This window comes from Heteronotia binoei, chromosome 16, assembly GCF_032191835.1.
Source record: "Heteronotia binoei isolate CCM8104 ecotype False Entrance Well chromosome 16, APGP_CSIRO_Hbin_v1, whole genome shotgun sequence".
NCBI classification, from domain to species: domain Eukaryota; kingdom Metazoa; phylum Chordata; class Lepidosauria; order Squamata; family Gekkonidae; genus Heteronotia; species Heteronotia binoei.
In genome coordinates, this window is record NC_083238.1 from 21,065,931 (window position 1) to 21,080,369 (window position 14,439).

Below are 14,439 nucleotides of genomic sequence, written 5' to 3' on the forward strand. Positions count from 1 at the left end.
TTTATTTGCCATGTTGGAGGAAGGGAAATAAGGCTACATACAGAGTGTTTATCCCAACAAAGTAACAACTTCACAGGGACATTTGAGGCTGGGGAAACAATGTGAAGATAAAGGATTCATGCCTTCCAAGGTACTCATGTGAATTGGGACCCTACATAGCTCTTACTTAGAAAAGATTTGGAACTACAGTCGTGGCACTCCGATTGTCCTGTAGTTTGACCTCAAGCTTACAGGTTACAACAGAGAAAGCGTGGCCACCTTCTGCTTCAGGAATGAAATTCTGATATATAATTCTGGATGTGAGCTAGAGTGGAGGTTGCATCTCTTTCAGCAGTGGCACCCCATACTCAGAGAACCTTTATATTCCATGATCTGGAGATGACTTTCAGTCTTACACACTGTAGAGCTTCTCTCCTCCACAAGTTCTCCCTCTCTACTAAGAAAAAGTTGCTTCTTGTAGAGTGCCAAGATTTTTTTTTTTTAAAGGAGGGCTATAGTTAGCTAAAGTAACAGACTGCAAATGGCAGGAATCTATACAGATAAGAATATAATAGGCTGCATTAAACCCTCCTGGCTTATCAAAACTGAAACAGGAAGAGCCTATTATGATCACCTGTGAATAAATGACCAAGCCTGCAGTTAAAATTTATTATTAACTTCCAATATGTATGGAGGGGTGGGATAAGACATTCCATGAAAACCACAAGGGTTGCTCGGTGGTGGTGAAGGGAAGCTAAGCTCATGCTACACCACATTTTCCATATACTTTCCCGCTAACCAAACACAGCACTCATGCCTAGATTTTTAGGTACGCATTTCCCCTCAGCTCTCTAGCTGGAAAGAAAGTGATGTTTGTGTCAATGATCTATTTATACAGCTCAACAGACACACTTGGGCAGGATGACCTCATCTTTTCCCCAAAATGATTCTGTTTCAGGGAAGTTATCACAGCAGCACACAAGAGGCTATAGTTATAATCTCCTCAGCTGGTGGCTTACATTTAATTTGCTGGAGCTTCTGGTAATACAGCAAGATTTACTGGTAAGCATGGAGAATACTGTCCTTTTCATATTCGCAAACTCTGCCCCACTCAAAGCAGCTTTACCCTTAGGATAACCAAGCAATGCACTGCTGCATTTTGTTTTAGAGAGTACTTAGAAATTAAAGTGCTAATGTTGGGCAAGAGGATAAAACCACAAATTCCACATCTAAGTAATTCAACTTTGGGAAAGCTGTAAAAATGGAACAAAAGCTTGGGGGGGGGGGAGAGTGAATTTTTGAAAATGCCTTTCCTTTTACTTTAATTACATGTGAAGAATGGCCAAAGTCTTCCCAGTTTTCAGTTTACCAAGACGCTTCAGCCTTATTCAGACATCATAACAACCTGGCTGTTCATGACAAGGATAAGCACAGCTTATTCCAGTGTGTTCATGCACTTCCTCACACTACTGTGTGCCATGAGGAACACAACTACAAGTATCCTGGTTTGAAAAGCTTTCACACTCCCATTTTCCATATGAGCATATGAAGCTGCCTTATACTGAATCAGACCCTTGGTCCATCAAAGTCAGTATTGTCTTTTCAGACTGGCAGTGGCTCTCCAGGGTCTCAAACTGAAGATTTTCACGCCTACTTGCCTGGACCCTTTTTGGAGATGCCAGGGATTGAACCTGGGACCTTCTGCTTACCAAGAAGATGCTCTACCACTGAGCCACCGTCCCTCCATGATATTCAAATGTGAAAACCTGGCCAAACTGGAATCTCTTTCCTGCCCTGAAACCAGGTTTTTAAACTATGGGTTAATCCAGAGTATAATCTTGGTTTTTGAGGAGAAAACAAACTCCTATTCTTCCAGGTACCTGCATTCATCACAGCAAACTGGGGTTTCATAAAATGTTTCCCAAGCCCTACAGCTTTTAATTGCAGCCAGTAGACAAGGGAATGGGGTGGACATCAATCTGGCAACAACTTGGTTTGTGCCGGTCCTAAACCAACAGATGTTGTGCTGTGCCATTTAAACACAGCAATAGTTGCACTGCATGCTCTGTGCACAAAAAAGCACAGCTTCTAGCAATAGAATGCCACCATGATAACACATTCTATTTACCATGACTTCAGAGACAGCCAAAACGGTGTTCCTGTCCATTCCTGCTCAAAAAAAAGCCCTACATGCACACACACACACACATCCCAACATCATCTAGTTCCCTGGAAACCCCCAGAAAAAACAGGTAGAGAACACATTCATTCCTAGCCAAAGATCAGTAGGAAAGGAAATGAAAAAAAAAAAAAAAGTTCTTTATTTACAGTTCCATACCTACTGGAAGCAGGAAAAGAGTAACAAAAAGCATACATTTGCTTTATCACAATTCTGCCTTGATCAGAGAGAGGGGGAGACTGCTGCTTTTCCAGGGTTGGGGAGAGTAGATAACCTCCTTTCCTGCATACTAGTTACCACAACACGCACTGTCTTCCGCAGTAGTATCACTTTAGCTAAATCCTCATTCCCAATCAAAACTGCTGACCAATCCATATAGAAGGCCATAAAACCAGGGTGTTCTCTGAACACATAAATACATGAACATATATATATGAACATATGAAGCTGCCTTATACTGAATCAGATCTTTGGTCCATCAAAGTCAGTATTGTCTTCTCAGACTGGCAGCGGCTCTCCGGGGTCTCAAGCTGAGGTTTTTCACACCTATTTGCCTGGACCCTTTTTTGGAGATGCCGGGGATTGAATTTGGGACCTTCCGCTTTCCAAGCAGATGCTCTACCACTGAGCCACTGTCCCTCCCCCATACAGCTGCCTTATTCTGAATCAAGCCATCAGGGTCAGTATTGTCTACTCAAGACTGACAGCAGCTCTCCCAAGGTCTCAGGCAGAGGTCTTTCACATCATTTATAATCAGATCTCTTTTTAACTGGAGATGCCAGCCACTGGACCTGCGACCTTTAGCATGCTAAGTAGAAGCTGTGCCACTCAGTTGTGGCCCCTCCCCCTCAGGCCTTTGTTACTACTTAGCATCTGCCCCCATTGGTGATCCTGCTAGTTAGCCATAGTTAAGCAACACCTTTGAGGAGTTTATTCTCTCTGCGTATTGGTACTTAAGGCCTAGCCATACCCAGAATGAACAAATCTTTGATTGTGAGCCAAACGGCACTTGTTTGTCTCTTAGCCTAAGGATCCGAAACCTGAGTTGGCCAAAATATCATCTATCAGAAAGAGAAAACCTGGTTGGCTCTCAAAAACAGGGAGGTGCATTCAGAGGAATCTGGTCTGATGCAGCTCCAGATTATGGGAGAAAGTGGGATGGGGAGGCAGTTCTCCCAAGCAATGGGATCAGATATTAGGGGGAGCATTAAATCATGATGACTCTCTTACAATCCTCCATGGCTCTCTGAGCATGGGCAAAGATGATAAAAAGCAGATTCGTCCTGAAACTTAACTCCATTTCATGGTGAGATTTTTTTTTATTTTTTTTTATTTTTATTTTTTTTTGGAATCTTGGTGGTGCTTGATGTTGCTCTGACCTGTGCCCGGTATTTCTACTGTCAGCTGCTACCCGCTTGCAAAGATCTTTTTCTTGTTTTGTGCCTGGGCATCTTCAGGCTAGTTTTGCTCATAGTAGCTTGGTTTTAAAGTGTTATTAAAATATTATCTCAAATTTTCCTGTTTAGTTTTTTTTTTTATGGGTTGTAGTTGGGGGGAAGGAACTTTTGGGGGGAATTTTGTTCTTTAAAAAAATAATTTTCCTTTGTTTTGCACTGTTTTTAACAGGATTTAAAAGGATTGTGCGGTTTGGTTTGGTTTATCTTCTCTCAGCTTGCTTTAGAATTTTTAACTGCTTTGCATTTTCACTGTTCCTAAAAAGGTTTTAATTTTGAAGGGGTCTAAGATCCTCTAGCTTGATGCTGGTTTCTGTTAGGGTTGCAACATGTCCCTTCCTTAAATTGGTTTGGCTTGGATTATCTGGCTTACCATTGGTTGTGCTCGATTTACCACATTGTCAGTGGTGCTTCTGGGATTCTCTAGTTGGATACTGGTTCTGTTAGGCTTGTTGATTCTGTTTGCATATTGAAGCTTTGGGTTGCTATTGTATGTTTGGCTATTGGTTTCCTCATTGAAAACAATGGAGAGAAGTGCAGTGGCTGGGGGCACTCTGTTCAGAGGTCCTCAGAACTGGACCTCTTTATCCAATTCACAGATTTTTGTAGGGAGGCAGGACTAGCTTCCCTGCAATTTTAGTGTCATTTGCTTGGGGAAAAAGCCACTCCAGTCACCCAGAAATAGTTCCCAATAGGGAATAATGGTCACACAAAAAATCGTAATTCTGACAAACCCCCCAAAAAATTCCACCTTGAATTCTAAAATGGTATTGTAGACCCAAATAATCTGGAATACAGGAATAGAAACTAATTCCTGAAATGTGAATCTGAAAATTACCAAATTTTATTCAAGTGTACATCTCTACTCAGAAGACATCCCCTCCTTCTCCTGTTTTCTTCCCTTGTATTATTAGCCACTTTCGGCCCCACTGGGGAGAAAAGCAAGGAACATATATGTGCGGAAAAGCAAGGAATATATATGTATCTATATATCTGAGAACCAGCTCTTCAGTACTCCATAAGCAAAAGAAGCCTTCAGTTTATAAATATTTTCTGCCCCAAACCTCCACCTTCTAGAACCATTCTGAAGCTTAAGACATCCAGAACAAAAAACCAAAAACTTTAGAAGGCGGGTTTAGAAGGCATACAGAACCAAAAACAAAAAGTTTAGGGTAATTACTGTAGTTTTTAATAGTGATGTGAATGTTTTTATTGATTTTTTAAAACTGACACCCACAAGGAAGGGCAGTCTAAATATATATATATATATATATATATATATATATATATATATATATATATATATATATATATATATACATACACACACACACACACATATATATACACATATATATATATATACACACACACACACATATATATATATAAATAAATAAGGTTAAGACTAAAAATGAAACCATGCATTGCATTTTCTTCCTCTTTCATCAGCAGGCAAATTCTGTGATGCAAATGTGTTTGATTGTGTACACAGACAACAAAAGGAAGTGTAGCACACTATAGTGAATACACATATATTTTGTATGTACATGAGTACATCTGTTTGTAAGAAAGAGCCAAGAGGTATTTGCATCAAAAATAAAACTGGGGGATCAGTACCCAGGACAATATGGAGAATAAACTGCTCATTCAGCTGCACATACACTGAATATAACATTAGTCAACACGAGTGCATATTTAAATAAATCAAGTATATACTATGAATGGATTGTACATTCAAACACACGTACAGGGACATGACCAAAAAGATTATGCCCCCTCCAGAAAGATACTTCTTACTATATACTGGTGGTAAAGAGTTCCCCCCTCAGTCAAAGCTGTCTTTTGAATCTTACCCTCCCCCATCCCAGCCTTCCATTTTCTGCTCTGAAATGAACTTAGTACATTCTCTCATTATCTAACATCTAAGTATCACCTAATCTGTGCTGCATTATCACCTACCAAAATTTTCATCCTATCTCTTCCCCCTCTTTGAATTTTGCATTAGGGTACTCATTCCTTCATTATTAAAGATTAAAACACCACAATCACTTGCAACCAGAGACACCCCAGATGAGCTTTACAGGAGCTAATTCCAGAGAGGCAGCCATGTTAATCTGTTGCAGCAAAAGACAAACAGGACTCTGTAGCACTTTAAAGACTAAAATATTCTATTGTAGAATATTCTAGAAGCTTATGCTAGAATAAACATAAGTCTTCAGAGGTGCTACAAAAACCATGTTTATCACAGGGACTACTAATGTTATATTACGGAATATTCCACTATACATTTCATATGGATGGTTGCCATCCATTTGCTTTTAGACAGACAACTATCTCTAGTTCAACTGTGACTATTTGGTTAGGACAAGCTAAGCTTTAGTGAGAGGAGGAAAGAAAAGCATGGGACAGGATGGCTTGCAGTGGTGAAGAATGAGGTGGAAATAATGTCTATCCACCAACTGCAAACATAACCCAGTGCCCCCACACAGGAGTCATGACAGAAGTGGGAATCTACTGTTTCTTTCCCCATCCAATCATACGGATCTCTCACCAGATATACAAGGCAGCAAACAGGCATGTGTGGAAAAAAAGGAAGCAGATGCTTTCACTAGGCTGGTACTGGAGATGAGCCAAAAGATCCTCCCTAACTCCCATTCATAGGAGTATCTTATCACACTTCCCTATCCCACATGTTGACACTAGTTTACTTTCCTTGCTATCTGCTCGGCCTTCCATATTCTGTTACACTTCTCAAACAGTCTACCTACTTCTGACTCCCCAAAGTGCAACTCCTATATTATTCCATACTGGCAAATAAGAGAATGTGTCTCAGGCTTTTGTAGCTCTCTCCCTCCCGTCATGATGACTGTTGCACTTTTAATATTCTTCTTGAAGGACGCCACTGAATTACCAGGCCAGTTTTCTATAATGCAAATGTGCTTACCTCCCATGTTGGGTGAAGGAAAAAACACCATGATCAGTACAGGAAGAATAAGTCCATTTATCATTGTAGACCTAGAGAAAGAAAAAAGAATCCTTGCTTTAAAAGTCAATCCAGACTACTCAACCAACAAAGTTCCTAGAGTCAGGTAACAAGAGATTTTATTTCTTTTTTTCAATTATTATTTCTTTAAATGTTGCCAACCATTTATTTAGACTTATAACTTGCCCTGCCCTGCAGAACAGGGCTAAGGATGGGTAGCATCATATAAGACAGGGGTGGCCAACAGTAGCTCTCAAGATGTTTTTTTTTTTGCCTACAACTCCCAATCAGCCTCAGCCAGCATGGCCAATGGCTGGGGCTGATGGGATTTGTAGGCAAAAAAAAATATCTGGAGCGCTACCGTTGGCCACCCCTGATATAAGACATTACATAATTAAAACATTATTAAATCTAAATATAATATAAAGAACAGCATACAAATATAACCAACCATAATATTAAAGATTGTGTAAAACCCCAGGGAGTGTACATATGTTAATATCTGTCTAGCCTGAAGAAAGGGGAGGGAAGCAGGAGGAAGGAAAGAGACGGGAGGCCAATCAGAGATAGAAGAAGATATTGGATTTATATCCCGCCCTCCACTCCGAAGAGTCTCAGAGCAGCTCACAATCTCCTTTACCTTCCTCCCCCACAACAGACACCCTGTGAGGTGGGTGGGGCTCGAGAGGGCTCTCACAGCAGCTGCCCATTCAATGACAACCTCTGCGAGAGCCATGGCGGACCCAAGGCCATGCTAACAGGTGCAAGTGGAGGAGTGGGGAATCAAACCCGGTTACAGTAAGAGGTGCAAGTGGAGGAGTGGGGAATCAAACCCGGTAAGAGTCCGCACACTTAACCACTACACCAAACTGGCTCTCCACACCAAACTGGCTCTCCAGATAGAGAACTAACACTGCCCTCAGACATAAGCCTGGCAGAACAACTCTGTTTTACAGGCCCTGAAGAATAGCATTAGATCCTACATGGTCTGGATCTCAGTGGAAAGAGTGTTCCTCCAGGTTGAAGCCAGGACCAAAAAGGCCATGACTCTGGTTGAGGACAGCTGGACACTCCTTAGGCCAGGGACCACCAGTAAGCTTTTGTCTCTTGAGCAGAACGCTCTTTGGGGGATGCACCAAGAAAGGTGGTCCCAAAGGTATGCTGGTCCCAGACCGTTTGGGGCATTGAAGGTTGGCACCAAGACCTTGAATCTGGTCCTGTGTTCCACCTGGAGTCAGTGAAGGTGGAGCACCAGTTATATATGGGCTCAAAAAGACATTCCCAGAACATGCACAGCTGCATTCTGGATCTGAGCCTGACAAGAGTGTTGGACTAGGAACGAGGAACTTGGGCTCAGATGCCCACATAACCATGAAACTCACCGAGTGCTCAGTCTGTCACAGCCTAACTTACCTTGCAGAGATGTTGTGAGGACCAAGTGGGAGCAGAAAACCACATAAGCCACATTAAGTTTGTCCAAGGGAGGACAAGATAAAAATACAAGCTTGACAGACTGGTCTTTTTAATGTAAAACCACACGAGGGGGAATAGGAATGAAACAACAGTTGAGCTAAATCAGTATCATGGCATTTGAACATATGAAGCTGCCTTACATCGAATCAGACCCTTGGTCTATCAAAGTCAGTATTGTCTACTCAGACTGGCAGCGGCTCTCCAGGGTCTCAAGCTGAGGTTTTTCACACCTATTTGCCTGGACCCATTTTTAGTGGAGATGCCGGGGATTGAACCTGGGACCTTCTGCTTACCAAGCAGATGCTCTACCACTGAGCCACCGTCCCTCCCTCATTTGGAGTACCATGCTGCCTAAACTGTCACATAACATGTCGGTAGGAGGAGAAATAACTAGCCTTATCAAGACAGGGAGCAACATACTAACTTCAAACAATTTGCTTACTTCAAGAGATTCAGACAGCTTTTTCACTCACTCTCATCCAATCTTCATTCTTACTATAAGTCCTGTCCCATATCATTTTTGCTCATGGATGTCTCATGATCCCCAGCATAGCCCTTTTCTACATTAAAGTAGTCCTTTTCCTTTTTGATTCCCTGCCAGAGTGGATCCAACCCTTCCACTAACAAGTGCCATGTTTCCATGCCACTGTTTAATGACTTTACAGCAATTATTTAAAAATGCATATGGCTCTAGAGCAAGCAAGCTGAGCGTTGTCCCCACATCCCCATAAACACATTTAAAGAGAACACACCAGGCACTAAAAACCTCAAAATTCTGGATGCACTCACAGAATCTAAAATGAAAGACATACAGAAACTACCCCCCCCCCCCACCACCACACACCTTTATTCTTTGTGGTTTTCCAACTCCAGTATTTCCATGCCCTCAGAAATCATGAAAACAAAAACAAAAATACATCAAAAGATTATTTTTAGAACTTATTGGACGCCGATGCAGCTTTATAAACGTGGTATGAAACCGAATTCGAGATGCTGGCGCTGTAATAACTTAGAGGCAGACATAAAACACATGTTATATGAATGCCCAATATTATCAGAATTTTGGTATCAGATTACTCGATATGTTAAACGTGTGTTGAACCTACAGTGTCGGTTTCCTTTGACATTATATATTTTAAATTATGTTCCGGCACTGTGGGGGTTAACAAGGGAACAGAAAATGTTATGTCGGGCAATGATAACAGCTAAAAGAATCATTTTAAGACAATGGAAAGGTCCTTTTTCTGGCTCTCTGTTACAATGGAAAGATGAAATGTTACAACTGGCATGTCATGAAAAAGTATTTTGTGTACGACAAGGACAGGGGGCGAAATTCGAGCGAGTGTGGTCAGTTTTTGTTAATAGCATTTAGGATATGAGAAGGACAACTAAAGGTCTACGAATGGCGAAATGCACGAGGTGTGGAGAAAAGTGACACTGGGTGTTATATGTTGTATGTCTTAATATAGTGTAAAATAAATAAATAAATATGAAAAAAAATAAATATGAAAACAAAATGGCTATTCATTGACACATACACAGCTCTCAAAAGGAAGCTACATTAACATACTTTCTTGTAAAGCCTGCACAGAACATAAATTAGAGCTGGTGAACTTACAGACATGCTATTACACTGCTAAAGAGGTCAGTTCAAATATCACCCCAGGTAATCCACTAGTTTCCAATCCACCCTGTAACTTCAACATAAGAAATATGGCCCACCTTACAAAATGTGTGAGAATTACTATGAAAATGAATGCAAAGTGAACTATACCAATACATTAATATTTGCAGGATGCCAAATATGTTCCCATAGCACATGTGGCCATTTTTCCATTTAAAATGGTTTTCATTCCTGCTATATACACTTAGATGGGACAACACTGAGAACCATATGTGAGACACTCCAAGCTTCCAGAACACTATATATTTAATAAAAGTTTGTTTACATTGGTAAATATTAGCAACAGACACCCCAAAGGTAAGTAAAGGAAAGGTCCCCTGTGCAAGCACCAGTCGTTTTTGACTCTGGGGTGACATTGCTTTCACAACGTTTTCCTGGCAGACTTTTTACGGGGTGGTTTGCCATTACCTTCCCCAGTCATCTACACTTCCCCCCCAGCAAGCTGGGTACTCATTTTACCAACCTCATAAGGATGGAAGGCTGAGTTAACCTCGAGCTGGCTACCCAAAAACCCAGCTTCCACCAGGGATCAAATTCAGGTCGTGAGCAGAGCTTAGGACTGCAATACTGCAGCTTTAACACTTTGCGCCATGGGGCTCTTCTCCCAAACGTAAAGGGGTCAGTAAAATCATGAGGCTACAGACTATGGGATCATATTATATTGTTGGCCTCTCTCATTGAAAGGAGGGTGCAGGACAGTCCGTGGTGAGATCCACTAATAATTGTTGTTGTTTCCCTGCACATAGGTATGATATATTTGAATTTTATTTTATTTATTTCTTTAAATTTATATTTCACCCTCCCCACAAGTGGGCTCAAGGTGGATCACAAACAAAATCTACAACATATCAAAGAATTTCAATACATATTAAGAAGAAAACGACCGTAAATTTATACCCCACCCTTCACTCTGAATCAGAGCGGCTTACAATCTCCTTTATCTTCTTCCCCCACAACAGATACCCTGTGAGGTGGGTGGGGCTGAGAAAGCTCTCCCAGAAGCTGCCCTTTGACGGACAGTTCAGTGATAACTATGGCTGACCCAAGGCCATGCCAGCAGCTGCAAGTGGAGGAGCAGGGAATCAAACCCGGTTCTCCCAGATAAGAGTCCGCACACTTAACCACTACACTAAACTGGCTCTCTTAAGTATAAAGTGTAAAACAATTTAAAACATCACAGATGAAAACAGAACACTCCATTTGTCTATGTGCAGAGATTTCCACCTGGCACCAATGGTCTCTAGATCTTCTTCGCCTGGGCCATTTAAAGATGGTGAGCTTCAGAAGGGGAGGCCAAGATTTTATTGGACGCCTGCCACCTCAGCCAAAGGCCTGGCGGAACAGCTGTGTTTTGTGCGCTCTTCAGAACAATAAGAAGTTCCACAGGACCTGATTTCTGATGGGGAAATACCCTACTTTTTTCCCCAATGGGAAATCTAAGCAATTCACAGCATTATTCCCCCCACCTCCATTTTATCCTCACAATAACTCTTTGAGGTAGGTTAGGGAGAGGAGGGGGTGGGGAGAGAGAGAGAGACTGACGCAAGATCATCCAAAAAGCTTCCATAGCAGAGTGAGGATCTGAGCTAGTCTCTCCCAGATCCTAGTCCAGCATTCTAACCAGTACTCGGTAGAGGCTCCTGCCATTCACGGTTGCTTTTTTTCCCAAGAAAAGGTGCTTCATTTCAAGAGATCATTTAGTCATGTTTGGTTTTGCACAGCTGCAGCAAAACTGCAAGGCAAGCAATCCCAGAAAAGGATTTCCATTCAAGGCTACAAGCGTAATGATCATACTGAACATGTTTCTTCCCCCCCCCCCCCCAGCCCCCCACCAAACAATATCCTAATTCATGATTGAAGGCTGTTGCGGTGTTTTGCAATGTAAACACTGCATGTGTTTTACTTCTATGTTTTAATGTGGAGTTTTATATGTATGTTGCTATGATGTAAAATGTAGGCCTGTAAAGTAAGAAAGAGAAGGGCTGGATAGGTGAATGTGTTATGACTGGGTGGTAGCTGTAGCTTAGGGGGCAGAGATGACTGTTTTGTGCAGAGAGAAGGTTGTGTGAGAGTTGGTGCTAAGTGAGGTGTGTATGTCTAAGTGAAGAGAGCTGAGGAAGTAATTCAGTAATAAAAAGCAAAAACAGAAATCATACATGGCTTCCATATTCAATGATAACATTCCCCAAAGTAAAATAATCTGGCAGCAATGGCAATTTGCACATGATTAAAACCTGCTGGAAAAGGACATGCAAAAATGAGTCATAGTTCCCTTAAATCTTTTCTAATTTTCAGTTACAGACCTCTACTGGAAAGCATGCAAAAGGCAAACTGATTTATTGCACTGATATTCCTATTCTTCCATTTTTTTTATAGAACAAAATCAGTTGACGTTATGCCAACAATGCTTGTAATTGGTTCGACTCATTATGTTAGTCATAAAAGTATTTTTTTCTCTTAACAAATTAAAAGAAAAAAAATGTGGGATTTATTCCTATCACAGAAAAGTGATAAGGTGTTGTGTGAAGGTTTTTTTACATGCAATATTGCTTATGACTAATGGAACATAATGTGTGACTAACAAAATTAGACTCATTATTTCTTCCCTATGTATTTAATACTGAATAGGTTTTTGCTTTCAGATATAAAGATAATCACATAGCTAAATATTAGTGTGCTTAATAAGCATTAGTAACTGCAACTTTGGTGTGGTTTCAAGAGGTATAGAGTCAGGGATATTTTTCTGATAGACTAACCCCAGTTTCTTGAAGCAGTTAGAAGCATCTATCAGCTTCTCCACAGCAGTGGTCCTTCCTGATGCTTCTCCCACCTTTTGGCTCTCATCCCCTCTCTTACACTGACAAGGCAGGAAGGGCAGGGCCAGTCTTGAAAACTGTTATGATACATTCCAACTTTACCATGAACTTTTAAAACTTCAGCTCTTAAGACATTTGCTCACCAATGAGAAAAATGTGGGGTGGGGGGGAAGACCATGTCAAGTTATGCTAATGTTTTAAGCATGTTTTATTCTAACTTTTTAGAAAATCTTTGTGTCCTTTATAAAATTTATATTTCCACTATCAGGCATTACATTTTATGACACATGGCCTCGCCCAACAAGGTCTCATTTATGTCAGATTCATCCCTCATAATGAATTAGTTCTTGGATTTGTCACTCTAAAACAGACCCCGGGGTTCCCGATCCTGATGGAATATTTGGGCACTGAAATGAGCAAGTGGTGATACGCAAATACCTGAACTTGGAAACCAAAGGCAACAAATCCTGTATGAGAAGTTCTACGATCACCACTTGACAAAGACTGGAGGAACCACTATTAGAAGTAACAATTTTCAGGATATCTTTTTGTATGCTATAGCTCATGAACTGAACTTGGAAACCAAAGACAACAAATCCTGTATGAGAAGTTCTACGATCACCACTTGACAAAGACTGGAGGAACCACTAATAGAAGTAACAATTTCCAGGATATCTTTTTGTATGCTATAGCTCATGAACTGAACTTGGAAACCAAAGACAACAAATCCTGTATGAGAAGTTCTACGATCACCACTTGACAAAGACTGGAGGAACCACTAATAGAAGTAACAATTTCCAGGATATCTTTTTGTATGCTATAGCTCATGAAATGAACTTGGAAACCAAAGACAACAAATCCTGTATGAGAAGTTCTACGATCACCACTTGACAAAGACTGGAAGAACCACTAATAGAAGTAACAATTTTCAGGATATCTTTTTGTATGCTATAGCTCATGAACTGAACTTGGAAACCCAAAGAAATAGTATATAACACAGCAATACAAACTCACTCCATAGAATTGATTGATTCGGGATATTGATTTAATGATTAATGAATGGCCTCCGCTGCATGTTTTCAAAAGTAAAAAGTTGGAGGTTACTTCCCCCCCCCACAATAATAAAGTTTATTTATCCTTTACATAAAATAATTACAAAGTGTCAACAATTTAGCACACCTCAAATCTGACATATGAAAATCACAGTAAACAAGGACAAAACAAAAATTAAATACAGATCAAAAATAGATCAGTTTTTTGTAGAATGAATTGTTGGGTACAATGTCGTATTACCAGAGGAAACCGGACAGCTACCACACGATGTTCATATTGCTCAATCGAAAAATCAAAAGAATTGCATGCAATTTCATTCAGAACAAACAATTCCCACAGCCTATGAAACCACTAATCTAATAAAGGTGGAGAAGAGAGCTCATTTGCAAACTGTTATGAAGAAGGAACCTATTTAGCAGTAGCCATAGTTCACACTGGTCCGGATGTAATGCTAAATTCATGGGTAAACCCAGTGATGGAATGACTGCACCACGTAAGGAAGACAGGCACACTTCCCACAGACTGGTTTAAATTCACAAGTGACAGCTTTGCAGAATTATGCCTGCACTGGCTCTCTACTATCAGAAATGTTAGGTATGTGCCAAATGTTTCTAGTTCAAAAGCGAGAAGTGTGATACACCAAATGTGTGGTTTTTTTTCCTGTGAGCTGAAGAGCAAAAATGAAAAACAGAGCAGATTTCTCCAAAAATATATGGATTGTTCATTCTTCATGTTGATAACTCTGCTCTCCAAACTTGCCATGTAAAGAAACCCTGAAGGTCACAGAACCAATATCTTAAAAGTATATTTTCTAG

The 14,439-nt window shown here is 40.6% G+C and overlaps 1 protein-coding gene across 1 annotated transcript in view; it reads right to left on the reverse strand.

Moving 5' to 3' along the window:
• Positions 1-14,439, reverse strand: part of ACVR1 (activin A receptor type 1) — a 110,336-nt gene that overhangs the window by 44,404 nt on the left and 51,493 nt on the right. The window contains exon 2 of the mRNA XM_060257363.1: positions 6,560-6,630. Within this exon, the coding sequence (XP_060113346.1) occupies positions 6,560-6,630 (71 nt within the window). The remainder of the gene's footprint in view (positions 1-6,559; positions 6,631-14,439) is intronic.